Source organism: Ixodes scapularis, unplaced genomic scaffold (genome assembly GCF_016920785.2).
Source record: "Ixodes scapularis isolate PalLabHiFi unplaced genomic scaffold, ASM1692078v2 PGA_scaffold4__175_contigs__length_147842914, whole genome shotgun sequence".
NCBI classification, from domain to species: Eukaryota; Metazoa; Arthropoda; class Arachnida; order Ixodida; family Ixodidae; genus Ixodes; species Ixodes scapularis.
The window spans coordinates 135,030,665-135,051,815 of record NW_024609879.1 but is presented as its reverse complement, the minus strand read 5'-3'; the positions used below and the strand labels follow the sequence as shown (position 1 = coordinate 135,051,815).

At 44.4% G+C, this 21,151-nt stretch overlaps 1 protein-coding gene across 1 annotated transcript in view; it reads right to left on the bottom strand.

Moving 5' to 3' along the window:
* Positions 1-10,839: 10,839 nt before the first annotated feature.
* Positions 10,840-21,151, bottom strand: part of LOC115311453 (snake venom metalloproteinase H3-like) — a 64,837-nt gene continuing 54,525 nt past the window's right edge. Inside the window, exons 12-14 of the mRNA XM_040218960.2 lie at positions 18,105-18,249; positions 17,899-18,027; positions 10,840-10,917 (exon numbers count right to left, since the gene is read on the bottom strand). Of these exons, the coding sequence (XP_040074894.2) occupies positions 10,840-10,917; positions 17,899-18,027; positions 18,105-18,249 (352 nt within the window). The remainder of the gene's footprint in view (positions 10,918-17,898; positions 18,028-18,104; positions 18,250-21,151) is intronic.

Genomic DNA, 21,151 nt, shown 5'->3' with positions numbered 1-21,151 from the left:
GTTGCTAACAAAATCGTTGACATTGAGTGCTTGTTGTGTCATCACGAACCTGGCGTTGTTGCTGTAACAGAAACATGGCTGGATGATTCTATTCATGATTCAGAAATTATTCCCCAATGGTTTAACATTGTTTGGAACGATCGAGAACCACGTGGTGGGAGCGTTGCCGTTCTCCTGAAAAATCATTTGGATTTTGTTGCGATCGATGACGTTCCTGATATTGACTGTTTATGGCTAAAGCTTACCGGGTTTACTCCGCCAATCGTCCTCGGCGTAGTCTATCGTCCGCCAAATGTTTGCTTCTCCGTTCTTGATCTTCTTGCTGATTTTGTTTTTAAGGTTAAACAAAAATACCTGGTTCTTGTTATGGCTGGTGATTTTAACTTACCATTAATTGGTTGGGATTTTTTGTGTAGTGGCGGTGATTGCCCTAATTTATTCCTGCTAGTTAACCTGGTTTATAATAACGATCTACTTCAAATTGTTAGTAGTCCAATACGAATCACATCGGCTTCTCAATCTATACTAGATCTCTTGTTTTTATCGGAACCACTTACGGCACGTACGTATGACTGCCAAGTGGTGGATCCATGGGGTCACTGATCATCAAATGGTACTCGTTGAGTTTTCTACTTTGACACTTCGTCCTTCATTACGTAAAAAAACATATTTCTAAGTGTGCGTTTAATTTTTCTAAAGCAGAAGGCAAGTAAGTACTTGACGCGCTTGAGATGTCGTTTGGTTCTTTTTCAAACATGTTCTCTGATAGTTCTTCAATTGATATCCTTTAGAATTCTTTTAAAGAAACCGTGCTTGAATGTTTACGAAGGTTTGTTACAACGAGTATCAAAGCTACCAGAAAACATAATCCGTGGCTAACTCGCAATATCCTGCATCTAAAACGAAGAACCAATCGTGCCAGAAAGTACAAAAAATGTTTAAATATCAATAAAATTCGTACAATGATAAAAATCTATGACTCGTCTTGCGAAACATAAGTAAAACAATGTAACTTTGCGCGCGTTCCATAGGGAATCACCCAAGTTAGTTTTGGAGGTCTTTGTCCCCTGCTCGAAAAGACATTTCCAAACTTGTGGTTTCGGACAGATTATTTAAGAATGACTGTGCCATTGCTGAAGGTTTCAATGATTATTTTTCGTCTGTTTTCACCTTAGATAACAGCATTATTCCTCGTCTAAACCTGCCACCCAACCTACCAGTGTTACCTGATGTTTTTATTTCTCCCTAGGGACTGTCTTCAGCGTTGCCTAATCTTTCGACAAAAAAAGCTGCTGGTAACGACGGCATTCCAATATGTTTCTCGTTCGCTACGCAGAATGGTGCTCAGAAGAAGTCATTGTCGGAGTTCGTTGTTCCTATAGAATGGAAAATTGCCAAGATCATTCCCGTTCACAAATCTGGATCTCATCTCTTGCCCGGTAACTTCCGGCCGATTTCTTTGCTTCCGTACTGCTCGAAACTTTAAGAGCAGGTTGTTTCTAAACATTTGGCAGCGCATTTAGAGAATCACAACTTTTTTTTAACGTGAATCAACATGGTTTTAGTCATGGCCTTTCAACCACGACACAATTACTTGAAACCGCCCAAGGTGTTTGCTGAGACATTAGATCGTTCTAAACAGGCTAATGTAATTTTCCTTGACCTCGCTAAAGCGTTTGACAGAGTTTCATACTGTAAATTGCTTCCAAAGCTAAAAGCGAAGCCGCCGGTCTTCAAACCATACCATAGGGCGGCCTATGGTTTGAAAACCGGCGGTTTCACTGCGTTTTCATAAGAGTTAAGTATTTTTCTTTTTTTTTACTTTTTCCGCAGGCAAGCTCGCTCTTTGCGAATTTCATTGAAAAAATGCACCACCTGTGGCCGACGCTGTACAAAATCGTAACGCGATATATTAAAAAAACAATTTTGCGGTCGATTTAAAGAGCCTGGCCGCTTTTTGAATCATCCGGTAGTTTCTTTTAATTGCAGCTGTTCATAAAATTAAAATACCTCCTTGCATGAGAAAAAGTTTTCCAAACCTAAACATGCTTGTATCAAGGTCTGGCCACACTGTCCACAAACTCGAACCGGTCGAATCTGGGTAAAAGTTCGAAGGTTCGTCGAACCGGTTCGACCCAGTCGAACCCCGAAAGTTGGATTTAAAAATCCGGTTCGACAAAAGTTCGCGACACCCCTACCTACGACTACCATTGCCCGGAAAGGAAATAGAGCAGAAAAAGGGAAAAATCCCAAGAGAGTTCTAAGGAGAAGCCCGCTTTTCTCCTCGCTAAACTGTGCGAAGCGAGGGGAACCCCCCGGATGTACACCTTGGATGCATGCGATGCCCGACGATTGCTTGCTTCGCCCGCAGTTTCCTCTCCGTTTTTGCTTCTTTAGAGTTAATAAAAACTAGTGGATTTGATGACCACCCCCTCCCGGTCATCAGGGCACAATTGCTCGGTTGTAGGTTGCGCGAACAACCAGTGAAAGCGTAAAACAATATCAGGAGGCCTGTACTGAGCACGGAATCCGGCAAAGCAAATGCGGCTGCAACGTGTTTTTTTTTTTTTTTTAAGGCGAGAGCATGAACTGGTTTTGTGGAGCGAACCGGCGTTATCAGCTTTTGAAGCCGCGCCACACGGCACATAAACTCCACTGTCCGAATAAAGCGAAACCTGTTGTCTGTAGCAGCGATCTGATGGATAGGCTCCCATTGGCGCAGCGGCGCAGTTCCAAGGAACGCCACCAGGGAAGCCCTCTCTATGGCGGCCCAGCGGCCAGGCCACCAGTAAAGCCCCTCTATCCTGGGAAAAGTCGCGCCATTCTTCCAACTAGCCGCCGCACACACTATTGGGCAGTCGTCACGTGACATCCTGCTGTCGTTTTCGGACTTCCGGTCTCCATTACATTGTACATTCCCAAGCTGTTACTACGCCGCAGCTAACGGGCTGCCGCGCCTGTGGAGAAGTCGGCCGGAGAGCCTTTCAGCGTTCCCTCTGGAACAGAAGTGAACTTCAAAGGAAGACCTTGCTTCACCGAATCAGTTGAAAAGATTTCAACCGGACGGAAGCCGCAACGTCATGCGATGGAGGTGCTCTGTACGAAGCTCACCAGAATGCAAAAGGACAGCTGTTTAGAGCGAGTTGTGCGCTCCATTCTACCGTAAGCGCGAGCGATGTAATTGCGTTCACAACACTGCCGACTTGGCATGCACGAACGCCCGTGCCGTGGAAGAAGCGTCGTTTAAAACGGCCTGGTCCTGCTCGTGCCTCGAGCATCGGCGTCGCTCCCACTTAAAGGGGTATTCATGTGAGGAAGAAATCCCGGGGATTTCTCCACGGCACGCGCATCCCGCGACGAAAACGACAGGCTTTGCGATGTGCAAAAACCTCGCGTTTTCGTCTCGTGATGCTCGCGCGAGCCTCGTGTGATTACCCCTTTAGAGGTTTCCCACACGAAGGAGAACTCTGCGGACGGATGTCGTGACGTCAACAACCTGAGAAACTCCGTCCTCGGCTCCGCCGCCCACCTGCGGAGCTTATACGTGCTGATAGTAAGTGAAACCCGTTTAGAACGGACCCACGTACAGCGAAATATTGTCGATATCGAACACCCGGAAAATTTAAATAAACATGCATGTAAAAAATACTTTTTATAACGAACGACCGATTCGATATATCGAACTTTTTTCCCCTGAGAAGGCTTCCAGAAGAACGCGCAAACAATCGTTTTCTAGCTAGTACCTCCCTCCCCCCCCCCCCTAAAAAAAAAAAAAGTAGGAAAGAAAGAAAATTTCAAGAGCAAATCCGGAAAGTCACAAACTAAAAAAAAAAAAAAAATAGCGGAAAGCGGTTGCTTACAAAGAGTAGCAAATCATAAAAAAGAAATGGGCTAAAAAAAATTGCACGCGTACACACACAAAAAGAAAGAAAAAAAAACTGTTCTAGCGCGTTGCTAAGAGGCGGAAGCGAAGAGATGAGAAAGACAGGGATGCTATCGCCCTTCAAGCCCTGCTTGACCTAGGGAACCTTCATGTGCGCGCACATGAAGGCACCCTAGTTTCACTTAAGTAAATTTAGTTTGACCAAAAGCAAAAAAGAAAACTACCCACCCCCCCTCTCTTCGCCTGCGCGCCACATGGGACTTGACACGTCAAACCTCAAGGGGCAATAAGCCTATCGGAATTTAGGTTCAAGAGCAACGTGTTCAATAGCAACGAGTTCACTAGCACCCGTGTATAACGAACTTATCGTGGAAGTTCGTTGTAAACGGTTTTTGCTATATCGAACCACTTGTTATATCAAACTGATCGTAGCGTTTCCTGCCGTTTCTCTATAAACGGGTTCGACTGTATACGAAGCCTCCGCGCCTCCGCCACGGAGGAGAACGGCGCCGCGAGGCGTCAAAAAGGGGCGACGTTTCTCGCACATGATACGCGCTCCGCGGAGGAAAGTGGCGGACTCCTCGTTCCTTGTTCGTGTTCGTTCGTACACCATTAGGGAGCTTTAGAATAACGTTCGTAATTTTAGCGCACGCTAGAGCTAAATTTAGGGCTTGTATTAGCGCACGCGACGCGAGAGAGTTTTAGAATAGCGTTTCTCCGTCGCGACGCAAAAGCCCAAGCATCTCGCGCTTCCGACGCCACCAAGATACAGTCACAATTTTTATTTCACACACGAATTGCTGTAACTTTAGAAAAAGAACAAGTTTTTGGGTCCAGAGTAGCATTTTAGATTTGTTTAAACATGAGAATGCGACGAGAGCGGTTGACCGGTCGTGTCCGCTTGCGTCGCCTCGGCAAGAAAGGTCTCCTTGTACCGACCTTCGCACATCCTACCTTCGCCGAGAAATGTTCGCGCGTCGGAAGCATCAAGTTGCCGGTGATGGTTGCTAAACCGAGTACAATATCGTCCCGTATTGAGAATCGCAAGTCGCGACGATGCCGCCGACGTCGCACTCATGACTCCGCCAAAGTAGGCGCCGACATAATCCAGGAAGCCGCCATTTTTTTAACTCTGCTCGTCTTGGCTTTAGCCAACTTCTCATCACGAATCCTCCTTGGAGAAGCGCAGAGACTCTTTGCGTACGCACGCTATTTCCGAGAAATAGCGCACGCAAAGCGCAAAACCTGGTTTGCGTTCGGAGCATGCGCAGTGGCGACGACGCTATTCTTTGCTTACGCAAATCTTTAGCGTGCGCTATTCTAAAACTCCCTATTAAAAAAATAAGTAGTGAATCATCTGAAATCAGGAAAAATATAATTGCAATCTGGCGGTTTGATATGATGAATAAAAATGATTTGCGATTTCTGTAAAGCCGAAGGGGCGGACAGGTACTCGCGAGACACTGACCGGTAATGCAAATCGGTAGGGACGATTATGACGATTGCCCAAAGTACTTTTGGGATCCACGGTTGGACGAACAAATACAGAGCGGCTTCAGGACGGTCGGATGCGAATGCGGGCTCATTGCCACGTTTATATAACGAGAAAAGTGAGAAAAGTCCACACGACCGGCATCGCGCCGCTCCAGCTGAACGAGCCTTCGAGACGCTCGGGAACTTCCAGAGTGCGCCTCCGTCGCAAACCGGAAATTAGACGTGGGGTAAGGATACAGTTGCCTAGAGAGGGGTAGTTGGTTCACTCGGCCGCGAAACCGGTCTTGGCGAGAGGACCCGAAAACGTGGAAAAAAGCAGAGGATAGCGGTGGCGCTGTAGTCGACTTTCCCTGAACAATTTTACCGGCGTGAACTGCCAGCGTGCTGCGGTCGCTGCGAGTTCGCAACCTTTCATTAAATTTAAAAAAAAAAAAATTGCTTTTTGACGCAGCGAACATGTTGTACATACACAGTTAGGAAGCCTGAGATGTTGAAGTATAACAAAAATAGACAAGACAACGAATCGCAAACGCAGCTGGGTGTTTATTGACCAGAAAACGCGAGTTCATAGAATTCGAGCAAGGTATAGGCGGAGAAAAAGACGTGCCTAAGCTTAGTGTGTTTACGGGCACTATCCCGGCTGGCTAATCCCCTTCAAGGTTCACCACACCCCTGAGACATAAAATAAGCACGCAGACCCAACAAGGAAACATCCCCCAATAATAACAGAGCTAGCTAACATATATTCCTACTTTTGACAGAACCCCCGTAATTTTCCTCTTACTACAACCCGCTTAACATCAAATCAGAAGTTAGGGCAATGAGGAGAAATAGATAAACTTAAAATAAACTCCTCTACCCATTGATAGCAACGAGTATGTCTCTCGTAAAGCGGGACGTACAAATAAATGCAAGGTTTAATATATGTTTGGCGAGGCACTTTCTGCAACGCAAACATGTCTGTTTCGATCTACCAGAAGCTCGGACCCCTTTTCTTCATGACTATTTGGACAGACTAAGTGATGAGAGGGATTGGTCTTTCCAAAAGGGATATATCACATCGGTGTCATCGTTCAAAGGGAACGGAAAGACAAGTCATTGGCCGTGCTCCAGACCGACCAGACTGGGTTATTGTTAGCGGTCCCGAAAAGTACAAAGCTTCAATAAAAAAAATAAAAATAAATAATTACTGCTTAAAAATGTTTTGAAAAAAAAAAATGAAGACATTCTGGTAGCAAAACGGGAAGTGTGTACGATTATGGGCGACGATACTTGGAAAGGGATACAGGTCTTCCTTCACCGCGAAGATTTTGTAAAACAAAAGTCCAAGGCCAGACTCAGTGCTTTCTATTAAAGTGGTAATTGAATAAAATTGCTCATAGCAGAAGGCACTTGCAGTTTTTATATGTAATTATCTGGAGCTATGTTTGAAAGGAATAGTGCTCTTCGAATCCCTAGAAGATACTCGAGAATAGTCTTTCTCCCCTCCATCAAAACGCTTGCACCATGGTGCATTAGGCATTAAGAGCTCTATTCTTGTATGGACAGTAACATATTATAGACCATTTCCTAAATTACCCAACTGCCAAGAAGTGTACGTGCGTGTGCTAGCGTTTGCAAAAGAACTTTTCAGAGCAAACAAAAAAAAGGAAATGCTTTGCACGCACACTTTTCAACGCCTTATTTTGGTTATTCGCGTACTTTAAATATGTTATGCAGATAAGGACAAAGCGCGCGTGTACTCGCATTACCAGTATTCTGTTGGATATGGGTAGGTTGGCAAAAGGCCATACACCTTCCAATATTTACAAATCCTCAGCCCAGCGTCCGATCTTCTCATTCCAGTACGCGCGCATAATCGTCGCTTCAGAAAGCGAGCAAATTACGCGCCACAGGCACGGACACTGAAAATGGAACCGTCCAGGAGCCCCCCCCCCCCCCCCCCCCCCCCCCCCCCTCTTTTTTTAACTGGAACTTAATTTGGTCCTTTTCGAAGTTCGGGCTGGTAACCGGTTGCTAAAACCCTTGAACTGTTTCTAAGGTGAACTGCAGTAAATTTTAATATCAAGTCTGATTCAGCGAAATAGCGCGAGCTCGCTGGCTTTTGCAGTGCTTTGGTTGCGCGTGCATGCGCGTTCCCTGTTGTGTTAGCAAGGGCGGGAGGCTCGCGCTGAAGGCGGAGCTTCTAGTCTCAGCTCAAAGGCCGGTTCTCACATACAGCGAAGCGCTGTTGCAGCGCTGTTTGCGTGCCATCAGTTATTTATCATCTGCCATGATCACCAGTTTTGACCGTGCAATACAAGGCTGGTGAACGCTGTTGAGAGCCACCCTGTCACCAAAGCACCTGTTCGGCCTAAACGCGCTGCCTTGGATCGAGCGTGACTGCGCTTGTAACCGCGCTACTTGCCCAGCAGTAAAATACGGGAATAATAGGCAGTTTTATGATTCTCTTCAAAGATAGGATTTCGGAAATATTATTATTTATAAAAATAGAATTAAAACGGCGGTCATCGCACAGAGCTTTGCATGAGTCAACGAAGCGAAGGCGGAGGGGCCGGAGAACTTCAAGCGAAGGCGGCGGTGGCGCCCTCTACTAGCATCCACAGAAAGAGCAACCTCTCCGGCCAGCATGTGGACTCACTACTCCCCACGAGTTCACTGTTGTAAGGAGGTTACTTTGGAGGAAAAGTGAAAAGAATGCGCCACTTTTCCCAGATACGGGCGCCAGGGGGTTTAGCCAGTTTAGCCGCAGGTCAAAGGGAGCGGCTGGCCGCCGAGCCAGCAGAGCCCGCATGGAAAAACTCCGGAGTGACTGCACGGCCGAGCTCAGCGGGGCGCGGCTACTTCACCAAAGCGCGCGCTCGGCCGTCGGCCGCAACCTCTGCATTTGCGAAACGTGGCCGTCCACGCCAATACGCCGCAGATGAACTAAAGAAGCGGAAGAAAGACATTCATGCTTTCGCGTTCACAACTCGTAAAGACTGCTTAGGTGTCCTCGAAATTTTTTTACGGTTTCATCGCTTCCCATATGATCAACGACGGCCAGTGGGTTGCTTCAATATGCAGAAAAGACTTTAGCCCTTTCCCAAATTCTCGAGTGTGCTCGAAACATTTCTTGACTGGAGCGCGCTGTGTTCGATGCTGTATCGTCATTCAACATGGGTTTTGATCGGAGGGTAAGTAGCACTCCCTTCGAAATTCGCTGTTTCAGTTTGTAAAGTCACTCTTGGTGTTCTCTGTAGGTCACACTCCCGCGACGACGATTGCAAAAGATTAAGATACGTTCCGCCGCTAAGCCTGCGCATGATTTGCGATTCAGAAAGGGCTGTTTTAGTAGCTGAAGGCTCATTCCTGTTACCAAACGGGTGTTTCCTTATCAGTTCCCTTAAATCGCCATCTCCTAGACAACAGACGGGGAACCGTTAAGTTATGTTAGCCGTCAAAACGCCACTGCATGCTTATTATTTTACGGAGAAGCGGGCAACATAGGAAGTAATAAACATCTATTTCGAATACCTCAAAATGCTCAGCCGCTGATAGACCCACGCTTGCAACGGGCCTATTTTGACGTTGATGTATTCAGTTTTCGACAAAAGACGCACCCGTCGACACGGATCCCTGATTTTTTTTTTTTTTTTAGACTTAAAAACATCGGTGCATAGCAGGCCGAAGCTGTCTACGATCATTTCCGCGATTCTCTGATTCGGCGCGTCTTCGTTTTCTTGTTATCGTGGATACGGAACGGCAAAACCTTTCTTGGTGTACTGCACCTACAACCACAAAAAAAAAAAAAAAGAAGAAAAAACGTCAAAGGAATTACAAATTTATTATCTGTGAACTGATGTCTTGAGTGCTAACTCCCAATTTCGATCGCTGGCACGCTCGCTGCCGCCGCGTTCGCTGCCCCTGTGGTACGCATCACCGTCCCGACGGAAGCCATAATAACGAGCACGAAACAGGCACAGAGTGTCCAAAACATGAACCCATCAAACAATACAAAAGGTCTACCGTGCAGTAAATATTACTAGGGTTTTACTGCGCCCAATCAGCGGCGCACAAAAGCTGTTTTCACCCAGTTCAGCACGACTGCTGAGCTTAACGCCCGAGAGATGGCGCTACGGTATGCAAGATGGCGCTGCTCGCGATAAAACCATGCACACACCTTTGAAACTGCGGCCTCTGGGTGCCACTATCTTGTGTCCGGTGTGGTTAACTCGCCTGATAGTCGAGCATTGCTGAAGCATGCCCACGGATTCAGCAACGCTTGACTATCAGATGATCTACCCTCACCATTAGCAAGATGGCAGCGCCAGAGGCCGCACTTGCAAACTTCAGACGTGTGTTACATGTGCCTGGTCGGTCTTTGAGTGAATATGTGAGAGGGAGGGTAGGCTTGCACTGCTTTGTACGAGTTAAGGTTTGATTTCATTTCGAGACGAGATGTACCCTTCCTGATGGTCACGGGGAGTGTGCGAATTGGCCGAGAGACTTGTGTGGGAAATGGTAAAACTATGAGTTTGGGGGGCCAAAAAAAAGTTTAGTAGCTGAGTTTGAGACATTTTGCGTCCGTCCCCTTTTTCGTCCGGCGTCTTCAGATGTCCTGAAATGTAAAATGTGTTGCCTTTTTGTGGTTTGTTTTTCGTTATGATCATTCTGTACAATTGCTATACAATAAAGCATCATAGCACTGTGCTTTATTGCCGTGTGCCGGCTTTATCATTTTATGACAAGAAATTTTCGTTGATGAGCAGGAGCCGCAAGGGAGGGTTTTTTTACTGAGAAGGATTATTTGAAAAGATAATTCAACCGCTGAGACAGCGTCGAAGGAAGCGGATGTAGCAACCTCAAAAACTCACATACTAAACTAAAAAAAAAAAGAATTTGTAATTTAATTTTTTAGGCTACGAATCATATTTAACCTGCACACCGGAACGTATAAAAGATCTCCAAAATATGGTGGTATCGCTTTAATCTTCAGAACTTGTTTGGAAGAATAGAAGAGGACAAAAAACGCTTTCTGCGGTGATTTCTTCATTTGGAGCGCCTTGGGAAGTCCTTGACGCCGAGCCATCCATTCACCTGTCGGCACGCTCTTCCTCTCGCTCTTTTTATCGCACTATGGAAACACTAAACAGAAAGCAGCGGTGCTATTTTTTTTCCTCGCCTGCCAAAGGCCAAAATGGGTCACAGATTTGACACGAGTGCTGCGTTAGCGGGCGGCTGACGCCCCACTTGTCCCAACCGGCAAGCACAAGTTTAAATTAAGGTTTTCTTTTTTCTTTTTCTTTTACATACTGGAAAATAGAGAAATATTTCGTAAATACGATGACAGTTAAATGACACAATCACCATTGTATTACATTTACGAGAAAATTGTCTTTTCATTTTCTTGATATTTACAGGTGTTCGGTATCTGTTTCCTGACCAGCGTGCTGCAAGCGATGTGGGTTCGTTCAAGTAGATTAGTTTGGCTTCTGTGGCCTTTTTGTTATTGTAGTGATATCCGGGGGAAAAGTTACGCATTCCTTGTTGATGCAGACCTAGTAAAAAAGGAGTTTAATAAAAAAAGATAATACGTTCAGTCCGGTCCCACTCAACACCGCAGCAACTTTTAACGGGTGACTACGAGGAACTGAGTGACATATCGACATGTTTAAAAATGGAGACTTTTCGTATATTCGTGGGCAATAGACATGTGTGCGGGTAATGCACTAGCTAGGAAAACTCACACCGAAATATCAAATCCGTGGGTTCGCACATGTCACAACCACTTTAATTATAGCTCTTTTATCGCCTCCTTTGTTTATTTGAGATTAACGATCAGGTGTCTTCTAAATGTTGAGCTGATGTATGCACTGGAACTTTGCGGGACGTGCAACACCAAAAAAAACCTTCTTCCAGACCACAAACACACAAATACTTGACGTTTGAACAAAGAATACTCAAACTGAGATCTTTTGGGCGCTTCGGAGCGCCCACTGACGTTTTCCTAAGTGAAGTGACTTCAAGAGACATCGTCTGCCACATTGATGGTTTCGAGAGGTTTCTTGTAGCTCCTCTCCGTCAAATTAGAGAACTCATACGTCGATCTGCATCCTCTTGGGTTAGGCCTAACCCTCAGACCACTGGAAAGGTTGTGACAAATTCATTGTATTTCTGAGGAATTTAACATATTTGCTAATATAATCTTCTTGTAATATACACGAATCCTGTGAATCACATCCTATACGGCTAGGAACTTAGGGAGACGACGAGATGAGAGCGCGTGGCGTTGCCAGAGCGCCTAGCTCCGACTGGAATGATTAGTGAGTAGACGCAAAGCCTTGCTGCATTTCTCTTTACTCACTGCTCGAACGCGAACGTCGGACGCCGGTGTTCCGCCTACTAACGCTTTCCAAGAGTGCGTAGAGAGAAAGAAAGCTAGCTTTACCTCGACCCATAAGTCACGCCAAGAGAGCTTGGTGTTGTGACGCATAGAGTTATTATAATGTACGCTAGAGTTCAACTGGTGCTAGTGTCTATGCAACTTCCGGGAGGCATTTTCAAGCAGACAGCAACCCGTCTACTTTCGCACTGCTCCTGTACAGTCATATGTTAAAACGTGCGTGCATTTTGTATCTTCGACGGAAAATAACATAGATAACTTTTGCTCTATTGATTGTACTGAATAGTATGCACCTTTATTAACATTGAAAAAGTGTAATTGCTTTATTTACATCATTTTTCTTTACCACTGAACAATGTTAAACTTCGCTATATTTCAGGTTCAAACCTGCGTTCTATGGCAGGTGTGTAAAAACTTGCGACGATTCTGAGCAAAATAAAAATCGAAAGAAATATAGAGTTTCCTCAGGGTTGGCCAGCATTCTGGTGGTAAATATATATTGCTAATGTGCCCGTCCTGTCACTATATGAAAATGACTCCGTTGTGCATCTTTATGAGCGGTTAAAAACTATTCGAAACGTAAAAAATAAAGTACGTGAGCTATGAAAGGTTTGTATGTTTATTATTTCCTATGTCGGGCAGCTTTTATCTGGCACCTTTTCTCAGGCTTCTGCCTATTTTTAAAGATTTTGAGCGTGCAGGCAATGTTTTTGAGTGCAAAGCATCTCCGCACATATTCATGAGCTGAAGCCCTAATCTAGATACTTGGTGAAAAAGTCGGCGAGAAATCGCACGACAATGATTGGCCGGCGCAAAGGTGAAGTGCGGCGTTGTCCAATCACGGCCGCAAGATTTCTCGCAGACTTTGAGGCCAACTGTCCAGATTAGGGCCCCAGAAAGAGTAAAGCAGTACTTATTTATTTTTATTTTGATCGTCTGCATGCACGAGGAGCTATTTATCCAGTGTTACTGCGTAGTTCTTGTCGTCTTGGTTTTCCACATGCACTTCGTCCGTTTGGCACGTAGATCCCCCATGCTGGAAATCGCCAACGTCGTGTTCGCGCTAACAGTGTCCGACAGTGCGCATAAATACGTGTACGAAGCGGTTTTAGCACCGCTTTTCATGCAACGAATTTGAAATAAAAATGCCGTAACTGACCGGTCATGTCGTCTGCGTTACTGAGAACTGTTCCAAGCAACGATTGTGTATTTAAAAAAAGAATAACAAAGGAATGATAAAGGAAAAAGAAAGAAAGAAAGAAAGAAAGAATGCATTCGCTTTCTCCCATAGAAATGCATTATCGAAAGTCAATTTCCGACTGGTTGCTTGCTGTCTGCTTCAATTTGCCGCAAAACATTAGCGCGAGTTGAACCTCTAGCGTACATTATAATAACTCCATGTTCTGACGCCCCCCCCCCCCCCCCCCCCGATCGTTCTCGTCTCCTCCTCCCCCTCTGTTTCTTTCCGTATTACGATCATCGGGAATGTAAGGTTTGTTTTTAATATGGTGGGGCATACGTTTAATATCTTGCAAAGTGACCAGTTCGACCCAATGCCAAACAGTACGTCGGTCCTAGGATTAAAATGTGTACGTGACGGGTGTTTTAGTTGGCATTAAATATGATTGTAATATTGCCATCTACAGCTGTTTTATGCATTTAAAAATTTATCTAGTTTCGTCCTTCATGAAATTTCACGAGTACATGCTTCTATATAAGTGTCCGACGGAGAGCTCAAGATGCGTATATCCCACAATCTCTGGCTGTCAGTCATTGTTTGTTTTTTTAATGCGAAAGAATTAACTGTCCCATAGAACGAACGGTCATCATCAGCTTTGAAACCGCGCCAAACGTTGGCCAAATGGCACCTAAAATCCCCTTCCTGAAGTGAAGCCGATTTCTGATGGATTGTGCTCCCAGTGGCTGGAGCGCGGCATCAAGGAACGAAGGATCCCATTGGCTCTCTTGTGGCGTAATTCCAAGAAAAGCCACCAGAGAAGCCCTCTTTATGGCGGCGCAGCGCACGCAGCCAACACCACCTAGACAGAGGGCCTCCACACGCGTCATCATAGTCAGATCGATCGAGGCGAGAGATTGGGCACGAGTGCTGCGTCAGTGTTCGGCTGCGGCTCGTGGCCAATCAGCGCGTCGAAGGTCGGACTCGGGTCCAATAGCCGACCGAGCGCGATCCGACTGTGATGACGTTTCATAGAGGAAGAGGAAACCATGCGGAGGTCTCTGTCTAGGTGGTGTTGACGCAGCAGCCCGGCCGCCGGTAAGAGCGGTGCGGGCCTGGCGGCAGAGCCGGCTCGGGCAAGCTCCGGGAAGGGTGCACGGCTGAGCTCAGCGCGGTGCGGCCACTTTACGAGAGCACGCGCTCGGCCGTCGGCCGGGGAAACGTGGCCGTCCACGCCATTACGCCGCAGACGAACTAAGGGAGCGGAAGAACGGTATTCATGCTTTCGCATTCACAACTCATAAGAAGTTCGAGGCATCCTCGGACTTTTTAAATGCGCAAGTGGAGTCATTAATAATATTCGAGGATATGATATACCGGGTGTTTCATGGAATCTTTTCAGAAATCCCTAAGATAAAGAAACAATGCAATATTTCTACATACAAACGGCCAGCCACAATAAACGTCAAAATTGCACACAAAAAAAAAGTATTAAAAGACGTCTAAACATTTATCCAAAGTTTGCTGATAAAGGTTTTTATTAGTGCAGATAAATATATCGTTCCATATAGAAAGCTACTGAGCATAAATCGAAAGCCATTCAATCAATTTCGCTCAGAGGGATATGATGCGGGTGAAGCTTAGTACGGCATTAAAAAAAAAAGAGAATACCTCAATAGGGACGCGTCTCTATTTTTCAGTCCTTAATCGGAGCTCAACTCCGCCCCAGAGGTCCTGCCCCCAGGTGGCCGAGGCACGCAGTGCAGGTACGCCATACTTCCTTGCATCCAGCGAGCAAGCCGAGGTGGTAGTTTCACGTCTCGGACACGTAGGGGCAGGACCGCCAACGCAAAAATAGGCAGTGATAAAAAATAAAAAAAAGAGAAACAAAAACGAAATTTAGGAACGCTTTTCAATTAGGCGATCTTTTTTTTTTTTTTTTTTTTTTTTTTTTTTAGGAAGGGGGTGAGGAGGACGGCCGTAAAGTGTTGTACCAGCTTTATATTTTTTTAATAAGTGCATTATTTCATCTTCGATGCTGCTCAGAAAATTTATGATTTGAAGCATAGGTTTATATTTTCGAATGGAAAAGTAGGTTAGTACCTTTTATTTAAATATTTGTGTAATGAGTATATCTCTTGCAATACCTGGCGCCCACCGTAACTTCTATCTTGTTCACCAAAAAACATTTCTTTTTCATTCATTCGATTTTTTTTTCTACTGTTCGCTGAAGCACCATGTATATGAAACAAAAGTTAGTGTGATCATGGTGTTAAAACCCCGAGACAGGGAAGAAAACTTGAAAGAAAAAAAAGTGTAGTAAGTCACAGAATTAAGGGGACAGACAAATACTCGATTGAGACGTTTGTCAGTCCCCTTAATTCTGTAACTTCTTACACTTTTTGCTTTCAGGTTTACTTCCCAGTCTCATGATTTTAACATCATGATCGACATATACCAGCTCGCCTGCACCTTGACAATTTTTCCTCTAAAGTAACTGTTTTACCTTTTCAAACGTTCGCGCGCGAGCAGCTCGACGAACACAAAGAGACTCAGTCCTGATAATTATGATTTTAAGAGTGCATTAAACCCACGAATGGGAACTTGTTTTTTACAATGTACTTGACAGCGCAATCTTTCACACATTGAATGTCTTCTATAGAGCCCTAACTTAGCGTTTAAATATTATCCTCGCTTCGTGATTGGCTGAGTTATATTTGTTAAGTTGCACCAATGCATATTTGGACAGTGTGGCTTTTTACCGTAAAGTTTTCTATTTTTATTGACATCAATTGCTCGAGTAGAGGGGTGGTGATTGCAAACAGAAGAGCCACTCGACGAGACTGCTGCACAGTTCGTTTTCGACGTTTAAATATTCAAAATATGACTGCCTATCTCGTTACAGCTGTTTTTATAGCTTGATTGGAATGTGGAAGGCGTGAATTGTAAGGTTTGTATGGTTTTATATTTATTTAGTTAGCTCAAAGGTGTTGTTAGGGGGACACGACACCACGGTGGAGGAACAAAATGAAAATAGATTCGTTAAACACAGACATGACACGTACAGGGTGCGGCCGTAAAAACTTTCACATTTGGCACGCCTAGCAAAAATCGAATTTCAAACATACATACCTGAAATTGGGCACACGAACGTCGTTTATTCCAAAGTTTTTTGCCTATTTTTTTCAGACGTCAACTCTGGAGTAGCGAATTATTAGAAAGATAACAAAAATGGCAGACGTGCATTTCCTATGGCCTATACCCGCCCGTTCGCCGTCTGCTATCTGGTTCGCGACGCCGCTCCCAGGTGGCGCACTGAACGCAAAAACGCAGGAAACGCCGCACGAAAGGCTGGTGTCGGGCGAGATAATCGCGATAAAAAGTGATTTTAACGAAATATCTGAACGATTGTTGAAATTACCTGTTTCAATTCAAGTTCTGACAGTTCGTCATGCAAGCAAGAAGACACCATGATGCGACGAAATAATTTAATTTACAACTGCTCGTCTTGTTGACAATTGCGGGTCGCTCTCGAAGACAGCAAACACCGCTTCAATGAGCTCCTCATTTTTCAGCAGGCTCTCACGTTCACTGACTGGATCCTTCTTTTCAAAGTCTTCTCCACTCACAAAACGATCCGCCCAACTCAAAACGGTCGGGCGTGAAGACGGGCGTTTATGAAATGCAGTGCGAAGTTTTCGTGTTGTTGTGGCCCACCGAGTTCCGCTCCACGTACCACTTGACTGCCTGGGCACACTCACTTGCCGAGCATTGCGGCATCGCTGCAGTTATTATCAAAATATTTTGATAATAACTGCAGAAGATAGTGCAACAAAAACAATAAATAGGAACAATCAAGATGCCTCAGCAGCGGCACTCTTGATTCCAAAGCTGAGCTTTCACCGGGAACGAACCCGTCAACAGATAAGCAGACGACAAAGGAAGACACACGTTCGTCTGCTTTAGAACATATTTTTATTAAACGAATGCGTCCGCCAGTTTCTAAATTTGAAGTAAAAAGGCATAATCGTTCAGATATTTCGTTCAAATCACTTTTTATCGCGATTATCTCGCCCGACACCAGCCTTTCGTGCGGCGTTTCCTGCGTTTTTGCGTTCAGTGCGCCACCTGGGATCGGCGTCGCGAACCAGATAGCAGACGGCGAACGGGCGGGTATAGGCCATAGGAAATGCACGTCTGCCATTTTTGTTATCTTTCTAATAATTCGCTACACCAGAGTTGACGTCTGAAAAAAATAGGCAAAAAACTTTGGAATAAACGACGTTCGTGTGCCCAATTTCAGGTATGTACGTTTGAAATTCGTTTTCTGCTAGGCGTGCCAAATGTGAAAGTTTTTACGGCCGCACCCTGCAGATGGCAATCAACAATGCATGTTTCAAAATATTACAAAAATTACACATCATAAGACATCACATAAACAATAGTTCTCAACTTGGCTCAAAAAAAAGTTATAAAATGAAAACAAATCTTTCTTTGATTTTTACATGTACACACTGCATAAAAATAAATGCTCAATCGTTTCTTAAATTATGTCAGATTTGTGTTCGATGCAAATATAGCCTGGTAGGGCAAGGGATTTGATTGTGTAATGCATAATATTGAGGGAAAAAAGAGGAATAAAGTGTTATAAGATAGGATTTGTTCAAGTTTAAGTAAAAGCGACGTTCGAGGGAAAATAAAATGAAAGGTAGGGCGCACCTGGTGACCAATTAGGTAACATTAGTATTTGACGTAAGTGCGATGAAAGTTTCAGGAAATAAATCGTTTATTATAAAATTAGCTGCTTCCCTTTAAACAGATTTTAATTTATAAGTTTAATTATGCAGATGCGGACACCATCCAATATTTGTTTTTTGTTTTGTGGTGTAGGATGACTTGTGCAATTCGTCAACGTGTATATCTCTTTTTCCTAAAAGGCGACGCTTCTAAGGAACTTACTTTGTTTGGGTCGTTCTTATCGCAGGGCATGCCGTCGGGAGCAATACTGGTTAAGTGCCCCTTTTCTGGCACATGGCAAACAACGTGGCACGTGGCCATACCGAGGGCCGGATTTAGTTGAGAATTTGTCTGGAGAAATGTACATAAGTATGAATATCAGAACCCCCGAAATGATGCTCTACAATAGATAATCGGAATATGTATACCTCAACATAGTGTATTACTGGGTGGTTCGGATATTCCAATTTACACAATTTCTGAGGTGAAACAAGCGCTTTCTTCAATCTCTCTAGCGTGACTTTCGCAGCATGTCTATCGGGTACATTTTGTAGGCACGTCCGGGTTGGATCGCTGTAAATTGAAATTAGAAAAAAAAAAAAAAGAGTTTCGCATTTCAGATTAAAATAGACTCGATTATTTTACACGCTTATTTCCTAACGGGGAGACGCAACGAATTTAGTGTAATTATCTTAAGTTGTGGGTCTTTGCATTGTTTATGTGGTCAATTTGAACCATAATACAAATACACGCAAGAAAGGAATGGTGTCTCGCAGAGATAACCAGACGGCAAAAGTATTAAAACAAATTAAATTGCATTAATATTAGCATTTCTGAAATCTGCGAAAATGTAATTAAATGGCATTAGAAATTACCGCAGACTAAAAGTAATTACAATACATTAAAATTATTTTCTAAAAGTAATGAAATTACTTTGACATTACTTTTCAATACCTTCAGGCAGTAATTCGTGCTGATTTTATTTTCAATATATGTACCAGAACTCAGATATTCCTGTTTACACCACAACAATATCAATCGTCACGTGAACCGAACTGAACAGACGTTCCGCTGACGCACAAGACAGAAGTGTTAAACCGAATCAATGGCATCTTCTTCAGATACGGCTCAAAGACAGTCAGCTCACCGGTTTCGTTGTTCATTCAACGGTGACGATACTTAGTTAAAGGTTCATATGATTCCGTCTTAATATATTTTTTAAGAAGTTATAGTCCGTGTCAGTGACATTGGGCCATAGGGGCTCGATCTTACAAGAAGTCGTCACATGCAATGTTTCCCCTTTGACTTGGTCGCAGTCTTTTTTTTTTCTCTAAAGAGTTTGGCGCATTTTCGGTCATTCGTCTCATGAGGTGTTCTTACAAAACACTCGAAGAGACCAAAGTTATTTTGCGTTGTCACATAAGGTATGTTGTGTAGCGGAAGCGTCGCCAGTTAAAGAAAGGGATGGCGCGAACTTCCTAAAACGTCTACGTTTCCAACAAACCTGCTTTTTTGCTTATTCCTGAATAAACTCTCAAAGGAAAGGCAGACAGGCATACCGCGAGTGACGCCTGGTTTGCTCCATTCCCGTATTTTCAGACTGCAAAAAGCGCCTTTACTTATGGCGAATTCGCGTGGTTCTTTCTGCGCGCTCTCGAGCACTCTTTCCAGAGCGCGCGAACTCGGGTGGTTGAAAGAGAGTGCTGTGGCTTGATCGGGTGGTTCATTCCGAGGGTGCCTCTCCCTCTCAGAGCGTTCCCTGGCACTCCGTCTGCAGCCGTCGGAGCGCGGAGCGGCGCAGGCGTCACGTGGCAGTGGCGTACCAACTTGTTTTTGAGTGGGGAGGGGGGGGGGGGGGCAAACCAGGCCCCCCCCCCCCCTACTTGGGTCGCATGGCTTTACTAGTGATGGGCCGAACATGGTGCCGAATCGAAAATTCGGCGCAACTTTTGCCAAACTTTTCTAAAGATTTGGCAATGCGGATCCGGCAAAAATGCAATGTTACCAGACTTAACATTAATATTTAGTTTTTTCCTCACGAAAAAACTTCTGTTTTTTCTTCTTAAAATAAATACAACATGTAGTGCCTATTGAAACAGTTATGACTAAATAAGGTGTTACTCTACAAGATAATTGTATCGATGTCGCTTTTGTGTGTTTACTTTCATTTTTAGCGCTTGCTTGCAGAAAGTGGCGTGACAACGAGGTCAGGTAGCAGCCGGCGCAGTCACGAATCGCGCTACGGGAGTTTTGATTTTGAGACTTCATCACGCACGCCAGCAAGTGTGTTTACATTGGTAAAATAAAGGCAATCACTGGCGTTCTTACTTTCTCTTGGAGTCACCGTTTCATGCGCGAAAACGAATGCAACGGTTACTGAGCCTTCACCAGAAGAGATAACAATAGTGTAAATACGTATACATGTTTTTTTCGATTTGAGTCACTTGACGTCAGCTTTGCATGAAAGTGTACGTTCCATATTCGCAACGTGCAATTTTATCCTTTAAAATACCGGTTTCTGGTGTTAGGACACACACGGATGTTTAGGAAGATGGGGATTCTTAGGACTGTCGGATTTGCAACGTCGAGCATGATAGTTCCGTGTTCAGTTTTATGCAGATACATGACAATCGCGAAATGACGGGAACTAAAAAGCGATAATATTCTGTTTTGCACAAGCTACTTGTGAGCCGAAAACAGGATTGTTATAATAATAATAATTTTATTTTCACATACTGGAAGGGGCCCATGTGGTGGTGCGCGGGGCTAGGCAGATAGGTGAAAACACTGAAAACCTTTACGCAGAGCGCCTGCCAGCCAGACTTGTACGTAGTTCAACTACTTTACTCAAGTTGCTGTAGTTTAACTACTTTTCTGGATAGTTTAGTAACTTTCAATTACATTTCTATTATGGTAATTAGTAGTTTATTTTAACTACTTTTCCGAGTGACTTCCACTCAAATTACAAATTACTTTCGAATTTTAGTGGTTATTTTGCCTATCAACAGAGATAAGATGTTGGAAAATCAGCTGATATTGGCAGAGGGGGAAGCATGTGGCGTAGAAAAGGGGGGAGGAAGAAAGTGATTTGGATAGTCCAAAACCCCCCAAAATTTCAACGAGCGCCCCACAGTAACAACACTGCTATTAGGCGCGGGGAGTGAACAGACACGACGCAAGAGAGGCCGAGTAACTGTGGGGTTAGCGCCGAGGACTGGCGTTCCTTTGTATCTCGAAGCTCAAGGAGAATTGACTCATTTGAAGGGGCTTTTCACCGCTTCTTCCCAATGTAGGCATTCTTGCCCTCTACACACTACATCCTCGCTCAAAAAAGGTAACAAAGTGCAGCAGCCGCTCTGAAGTTCATCTGGTGCTCCTGTTTAGCTTGTGCTGTCTTTTGAGACGTCATCTGGTCATTTCTCTGACTGAAGAAATTGCGGCTATAAGATTGACACAAATAAGTGCCTTATAAGTT